This window comes from Callorhinus ursinus, unplaced genomic scaffold (assembly GCF_003265705.2).
Source record: "Callorhinus ursinus isolate GAN/ISIS: 27379988/994484 unplaced genomic scaffold, GSC_fseal_2.0 scaffold37, whole genome shotgun sequence".
Classification (NCBI taxonomy): domain Eukaryota; kingdom Metazoa; phylum Chordata; class Mammalia; order Carnivora; family Otariidae; genus Callorhinus; species Callorhinus ursinus.
Window position 1 is genome coordinate 4398281 of NW_027397099.1, and position 12555 is coordinate 4410835.

The 12555-nt window shown below is 44.0% G+C and overlaps 1 protein-coding gene across 3 annotated transcripts in view; it reads right to left on the reverse strand.

Moving 5' to 3' along the window:
* Positions 1-12555, reverse strand: part of WWP2 (WW domain containing E3 ubiquitin protein ligase 2) — a 138044-nt gene that overhangs the window by 77010 nt on the left and 48479 nt on the right. For all 3 annotated transcript variants that reach the window (XM_025888928.2, XM_025888927.2, XM_073880069.1), the window contains one exon: positions 45-182. In XM_025888928.2, the coding sequence (XP_025744713.1) occupies positions 45-182 (138 nt within the window). The remainder of the gene's footprint in view (positions 1-44; positions 183-12555) is intronic.

Here is a 12555-nt window from a genome sequence, read left to right on the forward strand (position 1 = left end):
CCACCCCATCCCGGCACAGCGCCGGGGAGCAGGGCGGCACTCACCGTCTGTCACGGCGCTGCCATTAGGCACGCTTCCCAGATCAACAGTTGGCCCGTCCAGGAAAATTGTCAGCTCACCGCCCGACACAACACCGCCTTTGTTCTCCGTCTGCAGGTTCAGGGTCAGCTGCGTGTTCTCCACTGTTGAACACAAAAAGCAACAGGGATGGACTAAAGCAAATGCACCCCAGGTTAAGATTCTGAGAGTTATCAGCCCTCACTTAACCTACTCTGGCATCCCTGGCAACGTTCTTCTGCCGCTTCGCATCCGTCTTGTGGCATGGAAGGAAGAATGGGAAGGAACAGGTCTAACTGTCATCACTGCTGCATTAGACTGGGGGGGAAGGCTGCATTCTTGTTTTTCAAAACATGTTGTATCTCTATAATTTCTACATGACCGATTTGTTTGCTTATACTTGCAGGACTGTGAGAAAAGCCCAGAGATATTTGATGGCATACAGAGGAAGCAGTGAGAAGCAGCATTCCCCCCACCCATATAAAGAATGGTGGCAAAAAAGAAGAGAAACAGGTCAGGAGGCCCTGAGGAAATGTCATCAGGAGTCATCTCTAAATGAAGGATTACAGGGGCTTCTTCTCAGATTATCTGTATTTAAAAATAAACTGTTTTTAATTTTCACTTCTGAAGATGTTTCACTTTGAAATAAGGAAAAATTTTTAAGCAATAAAAGTTCAGCAATGGTAAGTCAGCCCCACAATAGTCACAGGGCACTGAGTTAGTCCCTGAGGAGAAAGCATTCAATGAGGGGCTCTGCGGCGGAGGCGAGAAGGCACCTCGGAGTGGCCCGGCCCCTAGAACACCAGGCCGTGAGTCCTGTGGGCGAGCAAGAAGAGTCAGGAAACCACAGCAGAAAAACAGAACAAACTGACACGAGGCAGAAGCCCGAAGCCCTCTGTGGGCTGGAAACTGCTGCACACACGCCCCCCAACCCTCACCACCAAGCCTGGCCACACGGAACAGCTTCCACCCAATTAACGTTCAGGAGCTAAAACCTCCAGTTCAGGGTCATTCGATAATGACCGAGAAAGCGGCGTTTATGAGGATTTCCGAAGAGCACGCGGCTCTTCCATGTCTTCCCACACTGTACAGAGCCAGGCCAGGAGAGGGCCACATGTTCCAACCTCCCTCCCCACCCACCACCCATCAAACCACCGCTTGATTCTATCTCTTAGTTGCCACTGTATTATTATAAGTTATCTCACTGGTTTTCTAGAACGAGGCAGCGTATGCATAAGTCTCTCTTTAAGTACTTTCTAGAAACAACCTCCCCCAACTAAAAAAGCCAGCCCCGAATATAAGATACAGACACAATCCTTTAAGAACTAAGGAAAAGTCTGGATCAATCCAAGGATCTACTGTAATAATGTGGAAACCAGTTACCCTTTAGGTGTTCAAGTTCTCCTAAGCATCTCTACCTTCCCTTGCTCTCTCTTGCCTGTAATGGATCTCTCCAAATCCTTGTGAGTCTGTTGCTATTTTCAGTCAGTTTCACTCAGGGGCTTGGTGAGTTCCACACATTTCTATAAAGTAATACTTGTAATCTGAAAATGAGTTCCTTCAAAAGTCTAGTAGTCAGGAAAGAACTGAAGCCTTTTGACCACCAGTACCCCTTGTCAGCCATGCAAATGAGCCACCTAGGAAGGAGAGCCTCCAGCCCCAGTCTAGCCTTCAGATGACTGTGGTCCAGCCATTGTATGGACTACAACCTCATGAGAGATCCCAGGCCAGATTTCCCAGCTAAGCCAGTCACAAATCCTGACCCACTGAAACCAGGAGATAATAAGTATTTATTATTATTGTTTAAAAAAGAAGTCAAGGGGTGTCTCCCTACTGTATTATGTGGAGATCCAGGGCCTAAGTCCCCGGCAGGTAGTACAGCAGAGAGGTTCAGGATGGGCACCAGCCACGCAGACTGGGTTCAAATCTCAGTTCTACTTCTTAGTAGCTACAGCATTATGCACATTACTTAACATGAGCTTCAGTCTCCCCACATGGAAAACACGAGCAATAAGAACACATTTTTCAGGGGGCACTTCTAAAGAATGAAGCAGCCCCCAGGGGGTTCCTAATAACTTGTCATTTTTATTATCTCCCTGTTGACTTTCCTGTTTTTAGGCTGAAAAGTCCTGATTTCTCTTAGTCGAATTCGTTCATTGCAAACGTGTACTTCTCTTGACTTTTTGGAGCCTTTTCTGGGTTGCAGCAACAAACTCCAAAACGTCTTCCAAGGTGAGCTACCTAACCATCCCAAGGACAAATCACCTTCTCATCTTGTTTCCAGGACACTTCCTAAAGATGCCCTGCCTTCTGAACTCAGAAATGTGCTGGGATGAGCATTCCAGAAGGATTCCTTGATTCCTTTCTTGGTGTCTCAAAGGCCATTATTTTACAAATGGAGTGTGGGCATGGCTTTCCCTACTTTCTGGAGAGAAGATAATGTTCAAGAGGAAGGTAGGGGAGTCCCAGGCCCCTTGTTGTTTATTTCAAACTCCTGACGGTCACACTGCTGTGGTCCTCTGACAGAAGCCATAGGCATAACTTGAATTTTTCTCTACATGGTCTCATCTCAAGGTTCTAACTTAGTTCTTCTCTCTACCCATTAATCATGTCCAATAGAGTCATTATATACTTATAGGCTCAGAAGTTACCTTGCAATACATTGAGATATATTTTACCTACAAAAAAAGCCAGAGAGGGGAGACATCTTTCCTCTTTAAACAAAATTTTTGAGACCATAATTCCTCCATTGTTCTATCTGCTAAAAAAAGAGAGAGTCAGAGAGACCTCTGACCATCACCATCATAACCAAGTGGTCAAATGAAGTATTCCTAAGAGCAAGACAACCTGACACACACACACTTCCTTATGTGATGCAGCATGAAGTACACAACATCACTTTTAAAGTCTTCTTGCTAAAAGCATTGAGCCTGAATCCAATTAAGCCGCTAAATCTTCTTCCCGATTTACATGAAATAAGGGGACAGAGAAACAAATTCAACGATACCATGAGGAAGCAATCAGACAAATCCAGAATACGGGACATCTATACAGTAACTATCCTGGGCTCTTCAAAAAGACAATGTCATTAAATACATTTCTTTTCTTAAAAAAGCGGAGCAAGAAGGTGACTCTTCTAGATTTGAACAAACATAACCACCAAATGCCATGCAGTGTTTTACTAAACATTAGTTTGAAAAAAATATTCTTGGGGTGGGGTGCCTGAGTGCACAGTCGGTTGAGTGTCCAACTCTTAAGTTTCAGCTTGGGTCATGATCTCAGGGTCAGGAGATGGAGCCCAGTGTTGGGCTTCACGCTAAGCACAGAGTCTGCTTAAGCCTTTCTCCCTCTCCCTCTGCCCCTCCCCCAACACTCTCCCTCTCTCTCAAATAAATAAAATCTTAAAAAAATATATTCTTGGGGCAAGTGGAGAAATTTACATCCAGACTAGATATTAAATGATGTCTGAAATGACTATTAATTTTCTTAGATTCAATCAGAACCTATGGTTTTACATATGAATGTTCTTATTCTTGGGAGATGCAAGAAGCTTATGATGATATCCACAATCCCTAAACAGTTTTATAGGAGAATAAGCTGAAATTTTTAGGAAGGAAGTGTCAAGTTATCTGCAATTTACCTTCAAATGGTTCAGGGAAAAAATGCACATGCCCACAGTCTCACACAGATAAAACAAATGCAGCAAAATGATAACAAGTGTTGGGTCTAGGTAGAGGGCATGTGGGTGTTCACTGTATTCCTCTTTCCATTCTCTTGTCTGTTTGAAAATTTCATAATAAAAAGTTGGAAAAGGGCTTTTTTAAATTGGCAAGGCTATTAAAAAATTAAACCTCTGAGAACAGAACACCCCATTATTCTCTTTGAAAAAATTACCTGAGCCAGGGGAGCCCTACAATGCATAATGGGACTAAAGAAACCATTAGCTGAGTGACAGACTTGAGCATACAGGGGAGGCTGAAAGGAGTAAGTGTGGCTGGAAAACATACACTGGAAGCTTAGCTATAAATAGCAGCCTGAGCCACTTCGCCTCTGGGGCCCTCGGGTTTCACTACAGCCACGCTGACAACTCTACAAAGGGCCTTTCTCTTGCACCATGTCTTCCTACTGCCTTTTGAGGCGTTGCTCAAACACCAAGAAACTGCTGAAAAAAAAGGCACAGTAAGTCGACTGCCATAACCAGAATCAGATTGCGCCGAGGAAGCCGCACCAGTTACTCTCAGCTTCATTACCCCCCACCTCCGCCACGGTCATGCCATCCACGTTTGTGTAGTGAGCACCTACTAGTTGAGTCACTGAGATTTAACAGCAACCAAACAGACAAAAATCGTGTGCCTGGGTGTTTCTATTCTAGGTGGGGGAAACAGACAATAAGCAGTTTTTTTTAAGACAATTGCATCATCTGTTAGAAGGTGGCAAGGGCAGGAGAAACAAATGAACCGAGGAAAGCAGAGGGTGAGTGCTGGAGGCGGGAGGAGGATTTGTGGTAGTAAGAAAGGCTCGCTGGGGAGGTGACAACTGAGCAGAGACTGAAAGAAGGAGGGGGCAGGGGAAGCCGGTTAGGTTCTGGGGGAAGAATATTCAAGGCGGAAAGAAAAGAAAGCACAGAGGCCCCACGTGGGAGCAGGCCTAGCCTGTCTGAGGAATGGCAGGGAGGCTGGCGTGGCTCGAGTGGATGAGGGAAGACAGGAGCAGGAGATGAGGGCAATAGGTAGGTCCCCAGAGCCCACAAGGAAAGCCTTGGATCTCCCGCAAGGTCTCTGGAGTTTCCTCTGCATGAGACTGGGAGCCATTAGGGGACTGTGAGCAAGGAAGGGCCATGAGGGGCGCTGTAGTGCAATCACTCTGGCTGCAGGAGGAGCAAGGGCTGAGGCAGATGAGACCCGGTAGGAAGTCAGTGCAATATTCCAGGCAGGAGCAGCTGGTGGCTTGGGCTAAGACGATGGCAACATCTTCCAGGAACACAGTGCTTAAGGAAGACTCTACCTTGGCCTCCTCCCTAGCATGTGTTGGGAAAGACCCATGACTCCCCAAGCACATGGGCCCACCAGTCTCTTGGAATCAAAGCTTTGGGCAAATGATAGGCAGGTGCTGCAGAAAGCGCCAATTTAAGAGCATGGCTGGAGGAAGTCTGATTCAATTACCAGCAAATGGAACATATATAATGAAAATATTCCGCTGGCAAGAGGCTTCGGTTCTCTGAGAAAGCCAAAGGCCTGAGCTCATGCTAACTTCAGCACTCAGCAAATGTACGTCTTAGGTTATGGGATTGTGCCCTTCTGTTCTGTTCTCAGTACTATCTGGTTAGCCATACTTTGTAATGCTACGTCATGAAGGTCAAGAGACAGCGGTAGAGCTGAATATTAGAAGCTAGGGGAAAAGAATTTGGAAAATCTCAAGGACTGTGCCAGGAGAACCCTTCAAAAGCTGGCATAGCAAGAGAGACGAGCAGACATTTAGGTGCCTCCTAGTGGAGGCACACACCACCTCGTCAAGAAGGAAAACAAAGAACCTGATCAGATCAAGCCTCTTGATCTACCTCTGAGTTTATAGGAGACACAGAGGGACAGAGGAACATGTTAAAACACACTTCAGGGACACAAACAGCAAGACCCAAAAGGTGGGAAACTACAGGACAAACTGTCCAGTTTCTGCAAATAAACAGCAGGGGGTAAAAAGAGGAAAGAGAAAGTATTGGTTAAAAGATTGAAGAGACATATTAATGTCGTTTGTATCCTGATTCGAACAAACCGAACAAACCAATGGTAGAAACTTTAAGACAACTGGGGAAATGTAAAACCAGGCTAGTTGATGATACTTAAATAACTACCATTATGCTTTTTAGGTATGAAATTGGCAGTATGGTTATGGGCGCACTTATCTTTTAGAGCTCCCTACTAAAATCTCTGTGGATGAAATACACCTGGGCTTTAGGTAAAAAGAACCCGGGGGGCTCAGTCTGTTAAGCATCTGATTCTTGATTTCAGCTCAGGTCATGATCTCAGGGTGATGAGATGGAGCCCCGGGTCAGGCTCTGCTCTCAGCAGGGAGTCGGCTTGAGATTCTCTCTCCCTCTCCCTCTGCCCCGCCCCAGCTTGCAGGCACATGCACGCTCTCTCAAAAAATAAAAAAATAAAAAAATAAAAACTAACCCAGTAGGGGGTGGGATAAGAAGAAAGATGAGGGGCGCCTGGGTGGCTCAGTTGGTTAAGCGACTGCCTTCGGCTCAGGTCGTGATCCTGGAGTCCCGGGATCGAGTCCCACATCGGGCTCCCTGCTCAGCGGGGAGTCTGCTTCTCCCTCTGACCCTCTTCCCTCTCGTGCTCTCTATCTCTCATTCTCGCTCTCTCAAATAAATAAGTAAATAAAATCTTTAAAAAAAAAAAAGAAGAAGAAGAAAGATGAAACAAGAATGGCCATTCGTGGACGGCTACGGAGCTGCATGACAGACACACAGGGGTTCGTGCACTATTCTTTCCCCTTTCGTGTATGCATGACACTTCCTATAATATTTTTTTTCCAAGCCAGTATACCTAAGGCACAAACAGTGACTGAAACCAACTAAGGAACTTATAAGAATTCAGCATTACATATACAGTTTAAAATACAAAAAGGGAATCTACAATCAAGCTGCTTCAGGAATAACTCATACTCTCATTTTTTCTTACTTCAAAGCCTCAGATTTGCAAGTGGCTTCAGGTTAATAATTTCCTATTGGGAAGAGCGGTTATGTGCAATAAAGATGAGCAATATTTTTCTAAGAGTTACTTTTTCCCTTTCTTGACTGGACTTTTTAATATGTTTTTTGCATATGGTACTAATAAGTATAGATAAATAGGGCACGGAAGTTGCCTTCTTATTCCAACAAAAGAGAATATTATGTAAACCAGAACTGCCAAACTGTGCCACTATTAATGGGATTCAGTTATGAAATCCAGAACTGCCTGGACAGTTTCACTGCAATGTGTGAAAGAATGTTCTACTTTAGAATTTCTATCATCTCTGCCCCTCCTGCTCACACACCACAAGAAGGTATGTGCGTGTACACACATATCTTTTAAAAGGAAAGATCCTGGGGTGCCTGGGTGGCTCAGTCAGTTAAGCGTCCAACTCTTGATTTCAGCTCAGGTGTGGATCTCAGGGTTGTGAGATCGAGCGCCACGCTGGGCTCCGTGCTGGGTGTGGAGCCTACTTAAAAAAAAAAAAAGGGAAAGAGCTTATTTTTTTTTCTTCCTCACTCAGAATACAAATGTAAAGATTCACCTGGAAATTTGAGAGAAATAAAATAGGACACAAAAGTAAGATACTTTTAAGAAAGACTAAGTACTCTCAGGTCAAGCGTCTTGGAAGCCTGAGGAAGATGTGATTGATTTGGCCTTAACGGAGCTGCTCAGTGGAACAAACAAACCTTCTTCCTGCCTCCCTCTGCCCTCAATCCCATAGGCCCATCAAAAGAAAGTGAAAATAAGCAGGGCATTCATTAACAGGTCAGTGTTCATTCTACACATAGCTGTGAAACACTGGTGCACAGAGGAACGGAACCGGAGGAAATTCCAGAAGAGCAGAGAGTAAACAGTCTCCTTTCCATTCCCCGGCTCCCTGTAACTCAGACACACACAGGCTGGAGTGTACCCCAGGTTTAAAGAGAACACTCTTTCACGTTCCCTTTGCAGTAAAGGAAGCCAGAGGCTTCCAGGATTTACTGTTACGATGTCTCTTTGGCTTCCAAACTTAGCCAGAGCCTAACAAGAGAAAGTCTTTTCTAGCAAGCTACCATCAGATTAAAAACATTGGAATTCTTGTTGGGGTACCAATGTTGACTTGGCTTCACCCCACCCCCCGTCAGCCCCCATCACTGATGATTTGGCAGGGTCTTCGTAGAACACAGGGTGCAAAGAGTCTACTTTGGCCTTGAAGCCGTTTCTGTCTGCTGCTGCTGGGCGTCCCTCAATGGTCTCTAAATCAAAGTTTTGGTCTACAGGGGTTACATTAACTCCGCTAAAAATGAAAATGGCTTCATTTTACAAAGCCAGTTTGTAAACTTTTATTTTCTCTCTTTCTTTCTTGTTCATTCATTCAAGAAGCATGTTCTATTATCTATGTGTCTGACACTGGGCGAGAGGCTGGGTTATAATGAAGAATGAAAATAGACTAAGTCTCTGCATTGAGGAACCTCACAAGTCACTTGAGAGAAACAGAAGTAAATAATCACACAAAGAAATGTAAAACCGCAACTGTATTAACAGATTTTATGCAAGATATCTATGGTCTCATGAGCACTGGATAGCTGGCCTCATCAATGCATCAGGGAAAATTTCCTGAGGAACTGACAACTCAACTGTGCTCTGAAGTTGAAGGGTGGGGTGGAGTGCAGAAGAACACCAATCCAGGCAGAGGAAATACCATGTGCAAAGGCCTTGTGGCACAAATGCACTTTCAAGAAACTGAACAGAGATAAGTGGGGCTGGAATGCAGTGTGATCCAAATGCGGTAGAAGACCCAGGCGGTGGCTATACATTGCAGTGACTTATGGGCCCACCATGTTGAAAAGTTCCTCTCCATCCTAAGAGCAGCAGCATGGTACTTAAGGGTTTTTAATCCAGGTGTGACAAGATCAGCTTTGCGGTTTCAAAAATCATCCTATCTCCAATGTGGAAAAGACTGGAGGGAAGTAAGGTCAGATACAGGCAGAGCAGAAAGGAGGCCAAAGGAAAAGACCAGGATGGTAGAGGTGGGGATGAAAGAGGAGGGCAAACTTGCAAAGGTAAAAACCAGGAAAACCTAAAAACAGATAAGCAAAGAGGCAAGAGGAGTAGAGGTATCAAAGATGACTCCTGAGTTTCTAACTTCACTGGACAAAGAGTGTATCTACATATTGAGATACGGAGCAATGGAAGAGGGTCGAGTCTGGGAAAGAGGCAACAAGCTTAGATTTGGACATGTTTCTGACATAGCCACAAGCAGAAAGCAAGAAAATAGTCAAATATGTGGGCATGGAGCTCAGAGGAGAGATCTAGGCTGGGGATTCAAATCTATGCGTCGCCTGCACTTGGTGGTTACGCATAAAGAGGAGGTATGGATGAGAATGCGGTCACAGAAGAAGATGGAATGGCAGGAAACTCAGCTAACAGTCAAACAGATGAAGATGACCTTGCAAAGCAGAGAACAGAGAGGCAGCAGGAAAATCAGAAAGGATTCCTGAGAAGGCAGGAAACATGGGCTCCAAAGCATGGACGGAGAGTCCGCCCTTAGACAGGAGAGGAACAGCTCCTCTCCTACCAGAGGAAAGAGGGATCAGGCACGCACATCGTCATTTCAGTACATGACAGATTTGTCAATCATGATCATCCTTATTTCTCTTGATTCAAGCCAAAAGCCAAAGCCCATGCAGGAATAGACATTTTTCTTTATTTACAAGAAAAAAAAAGTGCATAGGCATACACTTTTCAGAACTGGCCATTCATCACAGTCATCCATTGACTAAGGTACATTAGAGACAAAGTCTCTCTTGAACCAACTGAAGTTCCTTTTAACACAGGATACAAAAGGCCTCATCTATCTTGGTAAATCTCACTGTCTGTCAAGCTGCAGCATATTTTTTTAATTTTTAAAGTGATTCAGTGCGAATAAACACAGATCTGGGAAAGTTAGGTCTTCAGAATAAACTATCAGTCCATGTGAGTTACTACTGCCTTGTCATTAGAGCTCCTCAACCCCGATGAGAAGGAAAGTCCTCATCACCCATGAAAGCAATTCCTAGATTCCTAGATTCCTAGACCAGAGCCCCCTTAACAGCTCATCCATTCTCTGTGCCCTCAGGGAACCTCAGCAACCACACCACCTCTCCCTGGTGGCACAGGATCAAAGCCATGTTTATAAACACGGCAGGGGAAGGCTTTCAATGAACAAACCTTCTTTTCAGTGGTCTTTTTTTTTTTTTAAGATTTTTATTTTATTTGACAGAGAGAGCACAAGCAGAGGGAGAGAGAGGGAGAAGCAGGCTCCCTGCTGAGCAAGGAGCCCAATGTGGGACTCGATCCCAGGACCCTGGGATCATGACCCGGACCGAAGGCAGCCGCTTAACCGACTGAGCCACCCAGGCGTCCCTTCAGTGGTCTTTAAATACAAAATGTAGGAGCCCAGCTAGAAGAGAACTTTCACAGTTAAGATTCTGCTTTTTAAAAGTCAGCAGTTATAAAAGTCTATAAAATAAATAAGGATTAGGGATGTAATGTACAATATGGTGACCACAGTGAACAATGATCTATTTGAAAGTTACTAAGAGAATAATTCCTAAAAGTTCTCACACAAAGAGAAAAACACATTTTCTCTTTTTCTTTTTGTATCTGTTTGAGGTGATGAAAGTTAACTAAACTTGTAATCATTTCACACACATACACAAAAATCTCCTTTGTAAACAACTGCTTTTTTAAAAATTACAATGTCAGATGAGTACAATACTATGCCACAATGGAGAGATGGATTATTGATTATGAAGAGTATACAAGAATATGAAAAATTATTCACACTGCATATGTTGAGTTAAAAAAAGAAAATGAAGTTATATTCATATTACTCATATTATTAAAATCCCTATAAAAATTACTATGTAAAGGGACAAAGAAATAAATGAACCAGAGAGAAACTGTAAGTTGTGTTTGAAGAGTAAGATTACAAAACAAAGGTTTTATTTTTTAAATTTCCATTATCTGCATAGTGGACACATTTTTTTTCTTAATTTCCCTATCAGACATGTACACAGAAGTGTTTTACAAATGAAATGACACGATGTCTCTGATTTGCTTCCAATACTGCCCCCCCAAAAATGTAGGGTCTAGACACGAAAGACAACCTGACATGTGCTAATCCTTCTTAAAACTGGGTAACAAGTATGGGATGGTTCATTATACTGCTCTACTTTTATTTATGTTTGATACTTTCCATAATAAAAAGTTTTTAAAAATGTCCCATTTAAAAATGTCCCAGGGCGCCTGGGTGGCTCTGTCGTTAAGTGTCTGACTTCGGCTCAGGTCATGATCCCAGGGTCCTGGGATTGAGCCCCACATCGGGCTCCCTGCTCCGCAGGAAGCCTGCTTCTCCCTCTCCCACTCCCCCTGCTTGTGTTCCCTCTCTCGCTGTGTCTGTCAAATAAATAAATAAGATCTTAAAAAAAAAGTCCCATTTATGCTATAAAATATTGCCTTCAAATAAATTATATTAACTTAAAAAATAAAAGAAAACAACAGCATGCTTATTATGAAAAATTAAAACGGGGCACCTTGGTGGCACAGTGGGTTAAGCATACTCTTGGTTTCAGCTCAGGTCATGATATCAGGCTTGTGAGATCGGGCTCTGAGTTGGTCTCTACGCTCAATACAGAATCTCCTTGAGAATCTCTTTCCCTCTCCCTCTGCCCCTCCCACTCATGCTCTCTCTCTCTCTCAAATAAATAAATCTTTTAAAAAATTAAAACAATATAGGGCGCCTGGGTGGCTCAGTTGGTTAAGCAACTGCCTTCGGCTCAGGTCATGATCCGGGAGTCCCGGGATCGAGCCCCGCATCGGACTCCCTGCTCAGCAGGGAGTCTGCTTCTCCCTCTGACCCTCCCCCCTCTCATGGACTCTCTCTCTCTCTCTCATTCTCTCTGTCTCAAATAAATCAATAAAATCTTTAAAAAAAAAAAATTAAAACAATATAGAAATGCAAAGTATGACACCTACCCCATAAATACACACATTTCAAATCCAAACATAATTCATGGCTGTCAACTTTGTATGAAGTCACTGTACCTGCAAGCAGCAGCACAAACACACATAGATAAACTACATGTGCAAAACTGACTTCATCCAACCTTCGATTTTTCACTTAATGTGTTCCATGAATCTTTAAAAATACATACAAAGGGGCGCCTGGGTGGCTCAGTGGTTAAACGTCCGCCTTCAGCTCAGGTCATGATCCCAGGGTCCTGGGATTCAAGCCCCGCATCAGGCTCCCTGCTCCACGGGAAGCCTGCTTCTCCCTCTCGCACTTCCCCTGCTTGTGTTCCCTCTCTCGCTATCTCTGTCAAATAAATAAATAAAATCTTTAAAAAAAAATAAAATAAATAAAAATACATACAGAAGCAATCTATCCATTTGGGGGCTTTTCGGATCAAGGGAGGGGTATGTTCAAGGTGAATTCAGCCTTGACTGCACTCCCCCGCCCAACAAGAACGAATGTATATAAAGTATGTATAAGTAAACACTAATTAAGAGAAGGGCGGAGAAAGAGAGAGGGAGGGAAGGAAGGCACACAGATCATAATCTGAGAAATGGGTGCCGTGCTGTCCTGTGCATCATAAACAGCATCCCCAAGGCCAGGCCTGACAAGGGGTGAAGATCTCCACTCCATACCTAACAGTGGCCCTAACTGCCACCATCTAACTGAGGCATCCGTGCTCTGATGCACTATCGCTTTCCCTCCCGATACACCACTCTCTGA